Source organism: Platichthys flesus, chromosome 12 (genome assembly GCF_949316205.1).
Source record: "Platichthys flesus chromosome 12, fPlaFle2.1, whole genome shotgun sequence".
Taxonomy (NCBI): Eukaryota; Metazoa; Chordata; class Actinopteri; order Pleuronectiformes; family Pleuronectidae; genus Platichthys; species Platichthys flesus.
This window is the reverse complement of record NC_084956.1, coordinates 16679172-16698587: the sequence shown is the minus strand read 5'-3', so window position 1 is coordinate 16698587 and position 19416 is coordinate 16679172. Positions and strand designations below refer to the sequence as shown.

General features: G+C 43.0%; 1 protein-coding gene across 2 annotated transcripts in view; it reads right to left on the bottom strand.

The window, feature by feature from the left end:
* The window catches only part of ablim1a (actin binding LIM protein 1a), a 38262-nt gene that overhangs the window by 17207 nt on the left and 1639 nt on the right, over window positions 1-19416 (bottom strand). For both annotated transcript variants that reach the window (XR_009923902.1, XM_062400536.1), the window contains exons 2-4: window positions 5460-5597; window positions 2408-2591; window positions 1731-1840 (exon numbers count right to left, since the gene is read on the bottom strand). Coding sequence is in view for 1 of the 2 variants with exons in the window: in XM_062400536.1 (XP_062256520.1) it covers window positions 1731-1840; window positions 2408-2591; window positions 5460-5597 (432 nt within the window). In the remaining variant the exon portion in view is untranslated. The remainder of the gene's footprint in view (window positions 1-1730; window positions 1841-2407; window positions 2592-5459; window positions 5598-19416) is intronic.

Genomic DNA, 19416 nt, shown 5'->3' with positions numbered 1-19416 from the left:
GCCGGTTTCTGAACGAATAATCTTCTCGTCATCTCTCCTTTAATGAAGAGCATGAAAGCAACGAAGAGCCCACCGCAACCACAGGGGACAATAACAGTGTGAGGCATAACGAGGCTGCGATGATGACTTGAGGAGAATCAGCATGCCTTATTTATAGGCGACCTTGTCTAAAAGCTCTTCAAACGCCAACAGAAAGACCAGTGGGGCTGGGACAGATAGAGGGGTGGACAGCAGGAGAGAGTGAATTAAAGAACAGGAAGAGGAAGAGAGGGAGAAGGAGAGGAGCGGAAATGCACGGCCATGCATTATTTAGCAAGGCCTGTCTTGGTGTTATTCATAAAACAACGTTGGCTGGCCGAACTCGGGGATGCGTTCACGGAGAAGAGGAGAATGAAGGTGGAGGAACTCCCAAAGGAAACTCCTCCAGCATTCATGTCTTCACGCTATCTGGGTTACAGGGGAGCTCCTCATCCTCACGAACAATGTTCTGCTCCTGTAGTGCAGCACTGTCGGGTGGTACCAGCTACAGACAAGAGTACTTTCTTAACCGATTCACAGCTGCCAGGCTGCTGGGCAAAGGAGGAAATACTGTAGCTATACAATTGTTTAGTTTAAAGTTACCAAAATCTTCTCACCAGCTCTTCCAAAGCTCACTATAGCACTCTGTATCTTGTTTGTTGAAGCTGTACAAAACCAAAAGGTGTGAAGGATTTTTGAGACACACAGACATGAGAGTGATTTCAATCTTCCCAGCCATCTCTTGTAGAGAATCAAATCAAATTTTTAATTATTTCCTGACAGGTTAAAGGTTGAAGAAGTAAACACTTGGTTAATATTTTAAACTCAAGAAAAATATGTTTTATAGTTTATATACACATTTCCTCAACATTCTTCCAGAGATATATGGTACCTTTGGACACTTCACAGAAATGTTGATAAAGCTTATTGGTTTTAAATAACTTGTTTCAACTTGAGAGTTTCTCAAAAGTGATTTCAAAGTGTCCTTATTGCCGCCTGGTGGCTTCCTGCATTATAGGTGAGCCTATCTTCTCCATTTTAGTGGAAGGTACAGGAACCAAAATAAAATGTAAAAGTAAATGCGAAGTCAATTTAAATAATAAAGAAATATATAAGTTATTTGATCCAATGAAAACAGGCTGAATCGTCAAGATTGACAGCTGAGACCGACCCACGGACCCAGATGGTCAAGCGTGCATATCAGCAGGACTTCACTAATGTGTCTCCATCATCTGATTGCTACGGCTCAGACTCCTCAAATACAAGGTGGTCTTGTTTGTGGCTGATATATTTTGGCTTAATGTATGGATAGTGGGGGGGGGGGAAGGAGGCGGCATCCATTTATGTATACAGAGTATGGTAAATATAGCATGAGCACTGAATGGTCCACCAACAGGCCACTGTTTTGAAAAGACGCCAAATCAAATCAGATTATATTTGTATAAGTTTAAATCACAGTTTGTCTCATGGGGCTTTACCCATCAAGAGTAAGGAAAAACTACAGAAAAATCCTATTAGCATTACAAATGTGGAACTGACATCAAATGCCTAAAAGCATTAAACATTTCAGATTTCTTCAATTAAAATTCACCTAGAATAGTACTGAAATCTTACATGCAGAATCCAAAATCGCATGAAGTGAATGTAAATGCCTTCATGTGCAGAATCCTGTGAGCACGTGTGTGTATTGGGGAACTCAATCTGCCACTTACTGCTGGAGCCAAGGATGTCCTTTGGTCCTGGAGACATGGGCTCGACACAGTACTGACACAGACAGTCCTTCCCATTAAAGGTCACCCTGTCCCCAGCAGGGAACGGTCGCCTGCAAACAAGATGACATCAACAACTGGTCAACAAGACATGAGCTATGGCCCTGTGGTAAGAGAGTGTTAAGCTGTGTCTTGCAGGTTGTCTGAAGGGGCTGATGGTGACAGGACCCAATGATGTGAACGTGTGTCAACACTGTTTGCCTGAGGGAAACATACAGTGAGATGACTCACAGCATGGGACTGTACAGTCAACTGGAGTTCCCACTGTCTTTGACCTACAGCTGGTTCCTTTCTGATCAAACATTTATAATTACTGTGTTGAAAAGAAGTAAGATGTAAATAGCTCTGGAGTAAAGAATTAATTAAGTCATTTTAGTCAGTATGAACAGAAATAATGGTAAACAATATTAAAACTTCAGTCAAATATATTTATATATACACATTTAAATGAGGAAGACTGAGATACCTTCATGCCGACCTTCAAATTCCCCTATTACTTCATTGTTAGGCCTCGACTATTTCTATTTTGCGATGTAATTATTCGCAGCAGTAAAATCTCTCTGGTTTAATCTGTGATTTATAAACTGATAAATATGCCATGAAGAGATTGGAGGTCTTACTTGCAGATGGTGCAGACGAAGCAGGCAGGGTGATAGGTCTTCCCCAGGGCGGTGACCACTTCCCCCTCCACGAAGTCCCCACAGCCATTGCAGCGGGTGCCGTGCATGCGTTGGTAGTCCAGCGTGCACAGATACTCTCCATTCTTCATGAAGAAGCCCCCCTGGGCAAGGTCACAGCCACACACTACACAGGACACACACATTGCCACTCCTCAAGTTAGGCCATTTACTTCTCTGCCTGTATAACAACATAAAGCACCCGACCATCAAGCCACCCAGCTCCTCCACGCATTAGTGGCTGTGTTAAGACTTGCTCGTCTGTGTATTCGTGATCGGCTCACTGAAAGCATGAAATGGATGCTAGCTCCAAAAAATATGTGGAAAAAATTTTAACAGCTCGGTGTGTTACATCGTGAACGTGAAGCACAATGTTGAATCTGGTGTTCACACTCACAAGATGAAAATCTTGAACTTTCTCCTGCACTGAAAGAACTTTGCATTTAGAACTCATGTCAATTACTTAGCACCACTAAAGCAAGGTCTTTTCATTGTCACTGTGGAGGTAGACTGTTCAATGCAGTAACAATTCTTAACAAACTTCCGTCCATTCAAACACAACCTTGCCATCTCGACAAACATGACAGGCAGAAATACAAATTAGGGAACAATTGAGTTTGAGAGAGTTTGGGATATTTTAATGTGTTTGTGGGTTTTGATAGCGATCATATGAAAGATTGACTAAAGTTGTGGAAACAACTGAACATGAAGGAGACAGTGGATCAGTGAAATCAGTGAGAGACTTTCAGGGAGGCTAAAGATTTGTGGGTTTTCACTTTTTGGGTGATCCCATGTGCTTCGACTAGCACCTGTCAACAATCTAAGGATTTGTGTCTCCTTTTCAGCAGTCAATCATATTTTGTTAGGTTGACATCACATGTGTATATTATAAAACAAGATTATAATCCGAAGACAAGGGCGGCTGTGAGGCTGCACTTGGCACAACAGTATTTGCAAACAATGCTTACAGGCTTATGTTTGTTCACCATCAGGTTAGTGTTTCAGTATGCATTTGTCAATCGGCTGTTCACACAAATGAAAGCTAAGACTTACAGAAATGCTCTTAATTAGCATATTTGGTAAAAAATCAAAGGAAAAAATGAATATCCACTACAGTAGTCGGAGGGACATTTTACTCAAAACCACAAGTCTCAACCTCATGGTGGCACTAGGGTAAAAGACAGAGGGTCAACATTTTGAAATTTCATGTGGGATGGAAGAACTTGGAAAGTCAGCAAAAAATTGTATTCATGGGTTGCCGGGTTTCTGACGTCAATATTTATAAACCAATCAGTGAATTTGTTAAATCTTTCACTTTTGTCACTTGCAAACTACAGCTTTGATGATTGACATAGATTATATTTTTGCTCTTTGTTATCGTGGAAATAATGCAGCGATGTCAAGGTGTGGTTTTTTCCACATTTCGACTTCAAAGTACATGAACACATTGAAGTAAGGACAATACCAAACAACACACATTTGTATTGTTATATCATGTTCCGGAAACCTCAGTTGCCCCCTCCAACTTCCATTTCCTCAAATCAGTCATTGCATTAGTAAAAAAGAAAATAGAAAAAAAATCAACTTTTTGTCCTTTTAAGTCCTCCGCCCCAGCGCCCAGTGGGAGCCTGGGAATTTAATAGTATTTTGGGAACCCCACCGCGAAGAGGGAAAATATTTAGATGTTGGAGATAACTGCACCTAATCATTCTTACGCAATGAGCCACGCTAAATCCTGGGGATGAATGGGAGCGAGTGAGGGAGAGAATCTGATTTAATTGCATTAGGGCTCAGGAATGATGAGATTAGCCTCTAAGCTAACAGAGTTGAGAGAAAACCTGCAGTGGATTTGGTGGCCTTTGACTTGGATGTCAAGTAACCTTGGCTTTACAACAGATGCATGACATTACAATGAGCGCTTTATTTGGATCAGCGTATGAAACTGCAATGAAAGTGAATTTAGTGGAAACTGAAAACATTTGCTCTTGTGCATGGGTGCAGGAGATAAACAATGGAGAAAGAGATTATTTCAGACCTGTCTGCATATCTGTTAATAGCATCTAAGTGTCAATGAGCTTGGGCAACCTGGAATGACCACAACCAACATTAGCGTAATTATTTGTCCTCTCACAGGTTTTGAGACAGACAAGCGCTCAAATAAATTAAGAAGAAGGACTAGGACAGTGTGTCTTACGGCTATTAAAGCTGTACTATCACTTATTTGGCAACTGTGCACAAACACCCTCACACACACACAAACGCTTTTATCACAGGCATGTATATCCACTTGTAAAGGACAGAATTAGATTTTAATCTGGGCCTTTGCTGAACTAAGCTAACTCTATAACAGTGCTCCTGTCAAAGATTAACTACAAGGGCTTCATCGGGGAGGGTTCAGTCTACAAGAGCGAGACCGAATGGTCAGACGTGGGTGGCTGCATGGCATTCATGCCAGAAATCCATCGCTAATAGTAACGCTAAGTGCAGAACAATTTGCACTGTCACTCTCCATGGCAGTATGGAGGTCTGATAAGTGACGATGAGTCATGCCAGCATGCATACTCCTAGTCCTCAGAGGACAGAAAGGCAACTGTGGCCTTTAGGTTCCTGTACTGTTCCGATCCATCTGGGTGATTGGGAATTGTTTTTGGGATTGGCGAACTTTGGTTTCTTTACCTTAAAACACATCAGGCTCCTCGATACCTGCGACCCCAATCGAGTCATATTTTCAATGATATGGCTGTTGCTTATTAGACAGCATGTACTGAATGAAGGAAGCAAATCACCACCTAATGTGGCAATATCAAGTTAGCAATGAATTTTAAAACTTCACAACTTGGCTGCTGATTTTCACACAGCTCCCATTCTCCTCAGAAAAAAAAACATGTCTACAATTTACTATTTAACAAAAGACTGGGGTTCATGATCATACTGTTTGAGTGATCAGGTAGGGATTAGGCAGTTGTAGGATTGTTTCATTATTATTCCAACGTACCTTTACAGGTGAAGCACTTGAGGTGGAAGTGCTTGTTCTGCACCCGCAGCACCTCACCCTTGCATGGCTCCCCACACTTGTAGCACTGAATCAGGGGCTTCTCTTTGGAGTGGTGGTGTGTGTCCTGCGCATGAGCCACTGCAAGAGAGGAGACATTACATTACTACTAAACCGTGATGCTCATGAGTCATCATAGTTGCTTGAAGTGGTAGTAACATCCAAGGACACTTTCTGCTTATAGACCTGAATCTTCAGTATCACACCAAAGATAAAGACTAACTGCTGAGAGCCTGTCGGGGTAAAAAAAGAAAAGAACATTGAACAGAGCATGCACAACTTGGGGTTCATGGCCCAGATAGGCTCTCTGGAGAGCAGCAACCTAAATTTAATCTGTCTTGATCGGTGGAGGATGGGAGAGTCAAAGTGCTGAGGGAGCAGGACCTGGTAAATGGCACACTGAAAGGGTATTGATGAAATCTATTTCAATATTGAGCTTACTGTGCTTTCAACTCAGAGGAAAATATAATTTAAAGTTATGAGCCATTTGCTGTTTATTCCTGGCACATATTCCCGGTTATTGATTTAACCATTAAGTCTCTTTATATACCATGTTTAAAAAGCAAGTTTTAGAGTCAAACACAGCTTGAGAGTCACTTCTGTCAGACAAGCTAAATGCTAAACCCTTAAATGCTACATGCCTGTAAACTTTGACTTTCTAGTGCCTATAGGAAAAGTTGGAGAATAAACAAAGACGACGAATCCTCATTTAAACATGAATGTATGTACTAGGCTGTGCGGTATCATCAAAAGCAGATGAGATACTGTATTTCAGTAGATGTCCAACAGAGTTATATTGCTACACCTAACAGTATAATCTACTTTTTCTAGATTTCTCTTTGGGCATAGGACAGTGAGGGTGAAATTGAGAGAGAGAATGGCGAAGACACACAGCAAAGGGCCGGGGTTGTAACAACTCTACTCAAGCGTACCTCTCAATCAGAGTAAAGATGTAGACATAATTGTTTTAATGTGACGTGTTCCCATAGTCATAATGATTTAAAACAGAGAAGCTATCATTGACTTGCTTTATTATCTCTACAAGCCAGTATAAGCACGTCAGTCTAAGAAATGTTTGGGCGACCCTGACATAGTCAGACATTAATCCAGCACCACTGTATGGGATGTTAATGCCGCTGCAGTGCCGCACTGCACTCATTTTTTCAGCTGTTCAGAAAACCAGCAGATTATTTAACATTCAGGAGCTTTAACTGGAGAGGCGGCCTCCTCCTCACATCCTCTCGTTTCCTCTTTCTGTCTCCTTTTCAAACCAAGACGCAAAAACATGTGCGCACACACACACACATACACACGCACACGCACACGCACACACACACACACACACACACACACACACACACACACACAAAGAATAAACATGAAAGGATCTTTGCTCGTTCTGCACAGCAATGAGTCACATAAAATGAGTTACCACTGAAGGCATAGAAAAAGCATTATGACCAATCAATAGTCTTCCAAAGAGAGTCATCACTCTGGATTATTGATGACTTGGCCTCGCTTGCATCCCACTTCCAAAGTTACAGTGTGATATGAGAAATTGTTTAATTGCAATCAAAGCAGATCAAAGAGAGAGCCAAGTCTTTATTAATGAGGCACTTTCCTCCTGTGGGGGCCATCGGAAATGTCCCATGCCAGGCTTTATGGATACTATTCACAGAGTTTAATCTTGCTTGAGGAGAAGAATGAGTTTGGAAGAAGAAGACAGGATAGCAAAAGGAAGGCTCAAAAGTATTGGGGTATGATGCGATGGGGGGTTGGAAGTTGGGAGGATCTGTTTCTCCGGAGTCTCTGATGTGATTACACTCAGCAGGATAATGAGTCATCACTGGGTGAACCAGACAACTGTGACAGTGAGTTTCAGCAGCTCTGTTTGTGACATTGCACCTCCACAGGAAAACAGAGGCCATCTGGGCAAAAGCACTCTCCAAAAATATCCAACATAACAAGTTGTTGGAAGCCTCGTGCTGGAACATCTTAACAAAAAGGTTAGGCCATTCAACATTTGACTCATTCATTTCTGGATCTTAGGGACATCACCACGTATACAACAAAGTTTTTAAAGGACAAGAAATGCACAGTCAAATGACCAAACATGTTGCAAATAAATAAACAGTCTAGCCTGATTATTCTAAATTGCTTAATTTAGAGGTGAAACGGAGGGAGAGAGCAGCTGAAATGTCAGCGATGATCCTTTCATGAATGAATGAATGAATGAGGAAGATTAGAGTGGCAACATCAGATTGGCTTTTAAACTTTTAAAACATGCAACAAACTGTGAACACAACACATACTGTACATAGGCCCCAATTTATGCTACTGCCAGTGAATGCGCTTAACTATTGAACCCACACCTGACCCTTCCAGTGACTCGGTGACCGGATCATTTAGACCTTTCAAATTATTTGATTGACTTTAATGCTTTTTTAAATGCTCTTTAGTTTTATTTATTGCATCGTAAACACTTGGGCCTGACTCCAACCAAGCCCCTAACTAAATTGCTATGTTATCCCAACCTCGAACTTTTTAACCAAGACCCAATCCTAACCCACAGGCCCAAATAACTCCTGAATATTCAAAATGGATTTGTTTTAAATCACTATTGACGTTACATCTTAAAGGTAGTAGATTGGATCGTCTAGGCTCTAGACGATCCAATCTACTAGACTCTAGAGCGACACTTTGATTGGTGGTCAGGGTTTGTAGACGATCCAATCTACTAGAGTTTTCTGATAGGTGATTTCGCTGGGAGCGAAATCACCTATCAGAAAACTTGTGGTCCTTCAAGCTGATCCAATCTACCACCAACCGTAATTGAATTTTGAACAAATACATGTAAATTCAGCCCTGGCTCTCTCTGGGTGCTTTAGCCCTGAAGCACCTGAATTGGCGCCTATGCTGACATATTATCACTTCATAAACTTGATTTAGAGAAGACAACATATTCCAGCAAACGTGGAATGACATGAGCAGGAGTTTCTGGTGACTTTTACAATGTCAAATTTCACTGTTCCGATCTCCTGAGAGTTATATATCGTCCTCTGGGGTTTTGTCCTTACGAGATAACAATTTCAAAGCTAATATAATAGAAGCTTTAAAGTACATGTTTTCCATTGTTGTGATGCCAACAACCTCTCTTTAAGCCGGTTTCTATTCCCAACCCACTATTTTTAACATTTCATAGAGCGCTGTCAGAGAGGGGCACAACCCAGGATGGAAAAGTCAACACTGCAGACGTCATAACAGGTTGTCAGGAATCCAAGACTGATGTTTGAATCCCAGGCATAGAGGTTTAGATGAGGATATATGAGAAGTGTGTTTTTCCAGCTCAAACCTTCCTCCTCCACTAATGCACCGGGTTTGCCTCAGCAGTGGCTGCTCAGGCGGGAAGGAGACTGTGGACCAAAAACCAGGAGAGCCACTTCACACAGTGTTTCATATAAACATGAAGAAGCCAACATATAGAGGGCTCTTACGCGATTCAGATTGAAGCATTTATAGGATTAGTTTATACATTAGATCCGTTAGTGAGATCTCTTTCCAATTTTCATCAGGCCTCCACACTTACGACTCTGTCTCTACAAAAGCATGACTTATTGCAATAAGTCTGAAGTGAATTAAATCTATTAGTGAGTCTTTGGGGATTATTGTGATAGAAGCAAAATGGTGCCTGATTTTCTACAATGTATATATTATATAACGCTATAAATAAGTGAGCAGATAAAGCAACATCTGCACAGAGCAACATGCCGTGAAATATATAGTGGTACAATTTTTCAGACTGCTGCTCACATTCCTCATTCTGGGCTGGATGTGTTGGCTGTGCTGACAGAGTGATCTGTCCTGCCTCATCACCAGGGAATGAAGTGACTGATATGAGCCTAAACACACAATGAACACACGCACACACACACACACAAAATGAACACACACACAAAGACATACACTAACAAACACACACACACACACACACACACACATACACACACAAAACGTGGCCGCTGAGGGAACAATAACCAGCAGAGCATCCCAAAGCCAGGCTCAAACGAATGGGGGCTGCCCTCTCCACCCCTACAACTCCATCTCCACCCCTCCCCACCACCACCACCCATTTAAGCTGAGCCCAGAGCGGCATTGACAGTAATAAAGGCTGCCGATGATACTCTGGAGGGAAGTGAAGAAGGCCCCCTGAGGACAGATTTTCCTGTAACACGTGCCCCGGACTCGCTAGTAAATAACAAGAGGGTGGGGTTATTGACAGAGATTGTGGAATTTGCTGAGGAAGCTTCAGACTTTGTTGCTTTCATTTCCTTTTCATGAAGCCATAGGAATGTATGTAACCATATAGTAATATAAAGAGAAAGGGGGAATTCAATTAACAACACATGAAAGAGGAAAAAAGCTCATGAAATATTCAGTCACTTGCTGCCTTTGTTACTCAGATCTACAGACAGTGGAGTTAGCAGTACAGACAAATAGCAGCCCAAAAGGACTGTGTGTGTTTGTGTGCGACTGTGCACTATGCTGTAGTATATGGCAAAGAGAGACAGAGGGACAGATGAGAAGAGTGGTAAGAGCAGTAATCTCCCCCCCTGGCATCCATGAGTCCATGAGTTCCAGATGTGTTTGTATCGGCAACAAAGCACACACATTCCCAGATCCATCCATCCCATTTTGACTGGAATGTCAAAGGGCCCAAATTGTGCCCACCATGAAATCCAAAGACTGATTTGACGGGAGTGTGTGTGTTTCTGTGTGAGTGTTTCTGTGTGCGTGTGTGATTGTTTGGGGGGGAGGGCACTCGGAGCTCTTCATCATCCAGACATAACAAGAAACTCTTAACCCTCCCCTCCATGAATATGTATGGTTGCATTCAGCACCTCCCCGCCCCTGTGCCCCGCCACCAGCGTCCCAGACAAAGCACTTCAAACACGGGCACAAATTGCCGGGTGGGGGGGGGGGCTCTATTGGCCTCCACCTCGCCCCCCAACCCTGCCTAACTAATCCTCAGGGACCTGGGTTTGGAATAATGGTCTGCTCTAAATGGAGGCCGCGGTGTGGAGTGATTGTTGTTGGGCACATACACAGTGTAAATAATGATAATAATAACGAGGATAGAAAGGGATAAAGAGACTGCACAGCCACCCCATCTGGAGGAGACAATGGTGGCTCCATGAAGTGCAGGAGCTATTGTGTTTGCAGAAGTGGAGCGAACGAAGGCTGTGGCTCTTTGCCTCTGTATGACTGCCCACTATGGCCCCACACTCCTGTGTCGTATTTCCTGTGATAATCAGACTGATTGATGCCAGACAGGGAGGATGTTTGTTGACTGGCACAATGTACGGCTACACTCTGTGTTTCTTTCCTGTTGTTTTAGCCTGTATATTTTAGGTCAGTGACTGTCTCTCCAGCCCGGGTCGACCACTTATCTCGTCCGTATATTCTGGTATGTGCCAGCTGTACAAACAGTGAGTGTCTATGACAGTGTGTAGCATTGATGTGTGTGAAAGGGTTTAGCTCCTCTTTCGGGGGTGACACTGGGCGAGCTTCAAAGATGAGGCACCACTGCAGTTAGTCTGCAGCACTCTGCAAGATCACGGGAGGCAGCTACACAGGCACATGACACTGGACTTTCGAGGCCAAAAGAAGAAATGCTCATGAGTGCAGAGGGTTCTGGGAGTTTGTGTTCCTTTAGCACAAGGTAGGTGACACTCAAGCGATGATACAGAGCTGACGAGGTCAGCAGGGCTTGTGATGCAAGTAATCGCACACAGGGTGAGAAGAAAAAAAGTGCTTAAGTGAATCAAAGAGTTTACAAATGTGCACAAGCTTGTGTAAATGAAGGTACAAAGATCAGCCTGTCCGGCACAAGCAGCCCCAATAAATTACAAACTATTTCAAGGGTATTCTTGGCTTTGAAAATAGGACAACAGCCTGCGCACAGACAAAACGCTAACACTGCAACCTCTTGGTTATAATTCATCATTCTGAGCACACAGTGTAATACAGTGTTTGGTCAGCTGTGTGTCCTGATGGTACCGAGCCCACCTGGCATCAGACAGGTTGCATGATGAGATCCCTGGAGGATACACGGCGAAATCTTAGTTAGCAAAAGCCTTTCCATATAGCTTTTTGTTTAGAGGACAACTTTAAACCCCACAACAGCCTCTCGCCGCCGACAATCCCAAGAGCAGGCGAGCGAGGGATATGGCGGGGTAAGGCCGATGGAAAAAACTTTCACAGAGGGATTGTGGGAGACGAACATGTGGCAGCCAGAGGTTACGGGTGTTCTGCCAACACGGGAACTTGATGGCATGGGCCTTTTCCTTGTGGCTTGTCGAATCCACATGAAGAGGACGGCTCCAGAGCTGGACGCCGCCTCCAGGCCACAGCAGGCTGTCAGATACATAAACAAACCTACATGTTCACATTTGAAAGAATTTTTTTTTTTTGTGAGAGACATATTTTCGAACCAAACACAAAAATATCACTTGCCCACACAGAGAACCCTGTCTACACACTCGCTGGAAAATGAACCCATCAAACCTCCACTGAAACACAGCAGAGATATATCAAGCTGTGACTCAGTACAGAGACTAAGAGTGGAATATATAGCACACTGGTGATGACGTAGAGTGATGACGTACAGTATTAACGTGATTAATGTCTTTTATGTTCTTGTCCAACCCAGTGAACTAAGTGGAGAGGCGATGCAATACTTTTCCATTACAGCAAATTAAAGTCTCAGGGATATACAGTACATATATATAAAGTGTGCATACCTCCCATCCAGTAGAGAGCCACAGAGTTATTACCATTTCTTCCATTTTAAATGATTATAAAACAATTTTTTTACTTTACAAAATTGAGTCTACGCTGCTTCCTGCTGTGAGTCACACTGACAACGCTCCACCTCACATACCCCAGTAAATTGCCGGGAATGTTAATATCTCTGTAACCCCCCCCCCCCAACTCCACCTAATTCCTCCCACACAGCTGGGTGGCCTCAGTGATAAAGGTTGAGACAATCATCTTTTTCTTCTAACAGGACGCCACCATGGAGGCCACGGCTGACAACAATGGAGTGTACCTTTTAGATGGTTGCCACGGCAACGGCTGCAGACAGAGCGCGAGAGAGAGAGCGCGAGAGAGAGAGAGAGAGAAAGGGAGACGGAGAGAGTGCAGGTCCACAGCTCTGCGCAGTGTGGATCCATCCCTACACCGGCGCTCCACTCCTCCTCTCTATATGCTGCCGTGTATTATTCAGCCTCTTTGCTGTTTGGAGAGCTGGGACGTTATAGACATATAGACCAGAATGTTTTACATTTGCTCTCAGGCTCCTGTGCAGTGAGCCAGATGCTTTGTTCCAGCATGCATTTGCATAAAGCCTGACGCTGCCAAATTAAGCAGACTCCAAACGCGAGTATCAGCTGCTCGAGAGTGTCGAGAAGGGCGTAGCATCTCCAAGTCTCTAACACACAGATAATATGTTGTGTTGAAGATTCACACTGTGTCATTAGTCCTGCTTCTTCCAAGCGACACACACCCACATGAAGAAACCCACGTCCACATTCCCATCACTGTATATCAAATATGATCCCATCTAAAAAAGAACCAAACCAGTGACTGAGGATCCAGTAAACCTAAAGTCAGACACAGCAGAGCAAATCCTACTCCACATCCACACACAGTGAACAACGCTACAGGGAAGACAAATGCCCTAAAAACACACTGATCACACACATACACACATGCACTCTGACCATAGGTTGAAATACCTTTTTCTTTGACCATGACCATTGGAATCCAAGTTAATTTGCACCAGGGAAGGCTCCGAGAATCAATCAGCAGTAGAACATGAGCTGCTAGATCCTGTTTTCATTCAGGACCCGAACCAGGACGCCACAGAGAGAGAGAGGTGTAGGCGCTGTTATAAGCTCTCCTCCCGAAAACACAGCTCCAGCGTGGGGTTTACCTCCCGACTGCCTGTTTTCCTCCCATCCCTCTCCTCCTCCTCCTGCTGCTGCTGCTCTGCCCACTCCTCCTCCTCCTCCTCCCTCCTCTTCCCCTGCTATAGTCCCTTTCTCAGCCCCTCTGTTGTGTCAGCCGCCTCCTCATTGCAGCAACCAGGTGGCTGCTGCTGCTGCTGCTGCTGCTTGACCAAAAACAGTAACCCCAAATCCTCTTATAGATCCCTTTATATACAGACACTACAGACATACTGCAGGCAAACACACGTCATTAACCCACCATACACTGTGGATAAATGTGTGTAATCAGTTACATCAGACTTTTTCGTTTATAGCATCATGTCCTCAAATAGCACATCAGCTTGACTCCATTGTTCACTAAGGAGCTCAGTGTGATAATTTTAACTAACACACACGTCAACAAAGACACGGTTTCAGTAACACAGGGCAGCAGGCGGAAAATCAATCACCTTCACAAGGGCAAGAATCTGCTGGATTAATAACAATAAAATAAAATAAAGGCATGGAGTAAGAGGCCAACTTATTTTGGAATCTCCAACTTAAGGTCAGAACAGCACATTGATGTGGTTACAAACCCAATATTTATCATCAATATAAAAAATGTAGTAACCATGCTATTTGCAGATTTGAGGGATCCAACAAAAGTATCAAGTCGGGAGGAAAACAAAGGCTACCGGTATCTAATCTTCTCCACTCAACACGGTCGACCTGATCATCCTGCAGTGATGCCAGGCTCACCTCGAGTGACAGCCTAAGTTGCTAATAATCGCGCTGCTTTGAGCATGAGCTTTGCATTAATATCTTTAGTGGATCCTTTGGAATCCAATTACAGAGAGCACGAGAGAGCACATTCCTGGCTGATCCTGGCGAACACACCAACTCTTATATCATAAAACATCGCCAGGGTGACTTGATGAGCGGTTGGCGGTTCTCATGGACTCTGCTTTGGAGAGTTAACTGTACATGGTTTTATCATCTACATGTGGCCATTTGAAGCAAGGTAACCCAATTTGCAAGAAGAGAGGAAAGATTTGCAGCATGCGAAATTCATGCAAATCCAGCAGGAAACCGTTTTTGTAAATAATTGTTTTTTTGGTTTTCTTTGAATATTAAGTTTCATGCATGACCATTATCAAACTAGTTGTGCATATGCTACAACCCATCTACTTATATACATACAATCAATTATTCAATTAATTATTTATAAACATTTCATTCAAAACTGATAAAGCAGTTCTCCACAATAAAACATATGAGTAGTTCCTTATTTGCCTCCTGGAGAATATTGCAGGAAGACCAGCAAAAATCACACTAGCAGTGCACTGTGATGAAAGTCTGATAGATAGAAATAAAGGGAACATTTGATAGATTTAAGTGTGCAGAGATCTCTTCTGTTTATTCCTATTAAACAACAAATACAATTGACCATATAACTGTTTGTTGACACTTTGTTGAGCAGAAAAAAAAAAAACATTTCAGTAACTGGGTCACAGATATTAGTGACCACAACGTCCCACATCCGTATGGCCCGTGCTGGGGTGGGGGAAGGAATAGTTTTGCATCAGCACCACCTCTGTAATTGCTGATGCAGGGCAGCCCATTACGCATTCAGACGGCATCCAACCACTGCAGTGTCAACTGTGCCACCTGCTGGATATACCCATCAACACGCATCAGCTTCCACAGGGGCGTTTTTTTGCCTGATGGAGACATGCCAGTGAGGCGAGTGGTAAAAATAGTTTCTCCAGCACTCCACCCTTTTTTATTATGAAGGAAGAGGAATATGTAATGAGTTTGTGATGACTGAATACTCCCTTTCCTTGCTCTGTTTTTCCTCTAATGCTGCAGGTCAATTCATCTACTTGAGAAAAATTTGAGTTTTTTACGGAGCTGCTGCTCACTGTGAAATACAAACACAGGGATGTCCTGTTATCATCTTGCATCTTTTAATAATCTCAGCAGGAGCTGCTGGACATTCATGCAACATAAGACTTTGCCAAGAGCAATGGCTGAGAAGGAAAGCCTATTATCCATGGATGAACGGTCTCTTCTGCATTTGGCTCACCTATGAATTGTCTATGTCCAACTGTACATTAATAACCTGGTCAGGGGGCTATAGACTACCCAGACATATCAGTGCAGATTAGGCACTTTTATTAGACAGCAAGTGCATTTCATGGACAAGGTGGTAGATGCCATTTGATCTGTATGTTTTAGACTATTGCCTCGGGCAGTGAAGCAAGGCCGACGCTACATTGCAAAAGGTAACTTTTAACAGGTTTCTGTGGCTAAACTCCAGATATCCCATGGATTAACAGTGGGGGTTGTGGGAGGGTGGATTTGACACACACTCACACACGTAAAAGTGCACGCACACACACACACACACACACACACACACACACACACACACACACACACACACACACACACACACACACACACACACACACACACACACACACACACACACACACACACACACACACACACACACACACACACACACACACGCACACACGCACACACACACGCACTGGATGATGATTCCCAGATTTTTTCCAAATCCACCAGAGACCCACTTATCATGACAGAAAATGCTGATAAACTCGTGGTCGCTGGTCTCTGGTCTCTGGATAGCAACAAGCACTCCACCAGCTCGCTTCTATTTTAAAATGGGTTACAAAACACTGAGCACCTTTTATTTTTGTAATCCTCTGTAACCAGGTATAATGCTTCAAAATCGTATTCACCCCAATGCTACATTGGAAGTTTGGGCTGCTGACTTGTTTTTCGTGTGAAAAGTTGAATCAAATAGTCAGCGACCTCTGGATAAGATTTCTTGCTGAAACAGAATCAGTGCCACTAATACACAAGCCCTCAGCTGGTGAAGAGGTCAGCGGTGGATGAAGGATTCTTCTGAATCAGAGGCCATAAAGGGGCCAAAATCTTTCAATACTGTGAAAAATCTTTCACAGTATTGAAACAGTGAAGACAACGTTTCAGCTTTATTGGGGCTGAGGTCTCAGTGGTTCAAAGAAGAGTTCAGGGTGAATAAAAGATTACAATTTTGCAAACTCATTCTAGAGCAGACACTGGGTCTCAGTGAAGTCCCATCACTGTCACTGTGTGGCTGACTTTTGCTGCCACTGCAGAAATGAAGTGGATGTGATAAAACTTGACCTCTGCGATCTTTGATCGCAGGTCAGCATACAGAGTCAAACCTTGCTTGACAAGTCAAAATCAAACTCTGATTCTGTAATGGACGAAGTTGCTGGCGTTATTTGCAGATAACTAAGTGCCAAGCAATGATGATTTTACTACTGTTTCTGGCACACAGTCAGGGAATACATAATATCTGAAAATCTCTATTTGTCCTCATGCCCATGTTGTAATCCTGATGTAAGCCACCAAGTCGCTTCGTCATGTACTGTTGCTTGGCAGAATGTAGCAGGTCTGCCCTTGCGTATAGGATTGCTTTATGTAACTATGGAGGGGACTGTGATTAATTTCCTGAATTTTTTAACATTTGCATAGCTGGGACTTTTTGGGCTTCTTGGAGTTATGGCTGTGCAACTTGTGCACAGGAGCTTTCACACATATACACACAGAGGTCAGATGTGTAGAGCTGTAAGAAGTGTAATCACTCGCTGTCATCCAATTAAAATGAAGTCATCTCTGGGCAACGACTAATCAATTCACTTTCAAACACCTACACACAAACTGAATGCAGCGGCACAGGGTGCAATCAACAGAGCCTTGTGATATCAACAGACGACTGCTGAAGAGGGAAAAGTAGAAGATGTGGAAATAATAAATGAAATGCAACTTAATCAAAGGTGTCGTTAAACGTAAATCAAAGCTCTAAAAGCAGATCGATAGCAAATGTCTTAATCTTAATGGCCAATTTGAATTACTTATATTATTGATTCATCACTGAAGCTGACTGAGGTTACAGTTACAAATCACAGTACGGGCTTCAGAGAAGGCGGCAAAGAGAGGTTTCACATAGATTTAGATGCATCTTCTCCCCTCCTGTCCTACCTGTGGCGACGTCGTTCAGCCTCTCACTCAGATAATAGTCGTTTGGGTCGAGGTGGGGCAGCTGCTCCATGTACAGTTTGGGAATGAGATACAGGACCTCAGCCACATGCCCATCCTCAATGACGGACATGCGCTTGACCGAGCTCTTGCGCTTCACCTGGACGCGGTCGACATTCTGACTGCGGCTGGAGCTGCACAGTTTCCCCAGGCTGTTGAGATTAGGCAGAGTCGGCATGGTGCCTGGCTCCCCTCCGACTGTCCCACAGAGGACGGTGAAGCACAGCAAGTAGACGTCGGCAAGGATCAGCCTCGGCCCTGCTCTATAATCCAGTAGTCTTTGGACAAAAAGAGTGAGGGGTGTTCACGGAGGCATAACGTGGAAACGGAGCCGGAGCTTGGAGGGCAACTTCACAGCAGCTCATCTTTAGATCATGTATCCAATATCCAGAGTGGCCTCCAGTGGAAACTCCTTGATCCCTCCACCTGTCACCTCAGATGTGCAGTGGATGTAAGAGGTGGAGTGCTGATGTGCACCTTGAGGAGGAGACACCAAACAGCAGGCAGCAGGTATGACAAAGTGAGACACATGGAAAGAAGCTTACACTTTTAGTGTCTTCACCACAACCAGCCTGGTGCCTTAAGCAGCTTAGAGCTGACGTCCAGCCTATGATTATCTTCTGGGTGGGGTTAGGTAGCTCTGCATCAGGTTGGCCCTGCGCAGGGTGGGATTCTCTATACTTGATGTGACTCATGTGCATCCTCCCCATCACTTCTCTGTTCACTCTGCACCACATTCAAAGTATGCAACAATAAATGACTAGATCTTTTCTGAGAAAGTGTTTAAGATGCATCTAAATTCTTATTTGTTCACTAAATGTTTTTTTTAGGGCCAAAGCAGCAATCATGTGCTGTACACAGATGTATCATGACCGGACAAAAAAAAAAAATCTCCTGCACCAATTTGATTAACGCAACAGGAAGTCAGCCATTTTGGATTTTGTGGCCATTTTGGACGTTTTACACGTTGTGTATTTTAACAAAGATTTTAACTCAAATTTAGATTTTGCGTCACACCATGGACTTATGACTTGAATTGTGACATTTCCTCAAACCGCATAAACATTGAGGTGCGGTAAAGATTGAACCTTCGCTAAAGGAAACAAAGTCGTAACTCTACTCTACATTGTCCAATCAGCACCAAAATTATGTCACATGATCAGTGTCCGGCCTGTACAGCTCCAAGTCAATATTAACTCCAGGTCATAGCGCCATCTACTGATTTGTCATGAGTATTTTTTAACTCCACTGTGCATTGTCCAATAAGCACCAAAACTTTCACCTAAGATCACAGTCCCAGCTTATTCTTCATATCCATCAATCTATTAAGTACTTACTGTTATACTTTATCTTGTTATTCTAGCTATCGTTATATAAGATATAGTTATCTAATAAGATTACATGCATCAGATGTGCAAAAGCGTCTGTGTGAAATGAATGGTAGGTGCTCGGTAATGAATACATATACATACTAATGGGCCATGTGTTCCAAAGTGATGAAGCAATAGAAAAGTTTGGTTTGTTTATAAAGTAAGAAAGAACAAAAGGAAAATAATGATTTGTGGTAATCAAAAACACGATTAATTATTCCTTAGCATATATGATCAAATACATTCATTAAAAAATATAGCAAAGAAACACTCATGCTGAATTAGAAAAGGAAATGATTTTATTAAATAAAAAAAAAGGATTTAATTGGGGAATACCTAAAATACTGAATTAAATTAATTTCCTTTTGACCTATCTTGTGTATCAAAGGTTTAAGCTGAAATAATAACACTTGTTTGTGA